Source organism: Penaeus monodon, chromosome 31 (assembly GCF_015228065.2).
Source record: "Penaeus monodon isolate SGIC_2016 chromosome 31, NSTDA_Pmon_1, whole genome shotgun sequence".
In the NCBI taxonomy this organism is placed as follows: domain Eukaryota; kingdom Metazoa; phylum Arthropoda; class Malacostraca; order Decapoda; family Penaeidae; genus Penaeus; species Penaeus monodon.
In genome coordinates this window covers 4484201-4484788 of record NC_051416.1, presented here as the reverse complement: position 1 = coordinate 4484788, position 588 = coordinate 4484201, and the positions used below count along the sequence as shown (strand labels likewise).

Sequence of the window (588 nt, the reverse complement as noted above, 5' to 3'; positions counted from 1 at the left end):
TTGCATTAAATATCACAAATCTCATCATGATTACGAACATCTTGACATTAAACAAACAACTTTTCAACGCGAGAAGCCAAATCCAACCGTATGTCTTAGCGGCGTACGGTCGAAGTTCCTCCTCCCGCTGGTGACGATGTCTTATCGGCAGACTCCGGACAGATCTTTGAGATTACCTTTAAAGGGCCCACGTCACTTCCGGCAGTCTTTGAGAATCTCGTTGGGCAAAATATGTCCGCCAAAATGAGCACCTTTTCGGAAACTAAACCTAATATATTTAATCTCAGACCAATCTTTGAAGCATAGGTCTGTTAGATCTAAGCTGATTGTTTATACGAGATTTAAGAGATTGGCATTTTATCTTATTACCTTCCTTTCAAGAGAAAAAAAAGCTTTGCTGAAGAGATTAGCATCCATTCTGTTACGTTTTCCTCTCAAAAACTCACGGCAACTAGGAATATCGCATCACTTTTCACAAGCCTAAATTATTCAAGATCTTCACCGCCATCGTTCCTTGTACAAAGAACGTGGAGGAAGGTCTTCTCTTTGGCCCGGACCCTTACGACCGCGTCTTCCCCCTGTGTGTGC

At 42.3% G+C, this 588-nt stretch overlaps 1 protein-coding gene across 3 annotated transcripts in view; it reads right to left on the bottom strand.

Moving 5' to 3' along the window:
* Positions 1 to 588, bottom strand: part of LOC119593009 (protein white-like) — a gene marked incomplete at its 3' end in the record, with an annotated part of 10442 nt that continues 9854 nt past the window's right edge. For all 3 annotated transcript variants that reach the window (XM_037941901.1, XM_037941902.1, XM_037941900.1), the window contains 1 exon segment: positions 1 to 588. This exon segment is cut by the window's right edge and continues 251 nt beyond it. In XM_037941901.1, coding sequence (XP_037797829.1) covers positions 560 to 588 — 29 coding nt within the window.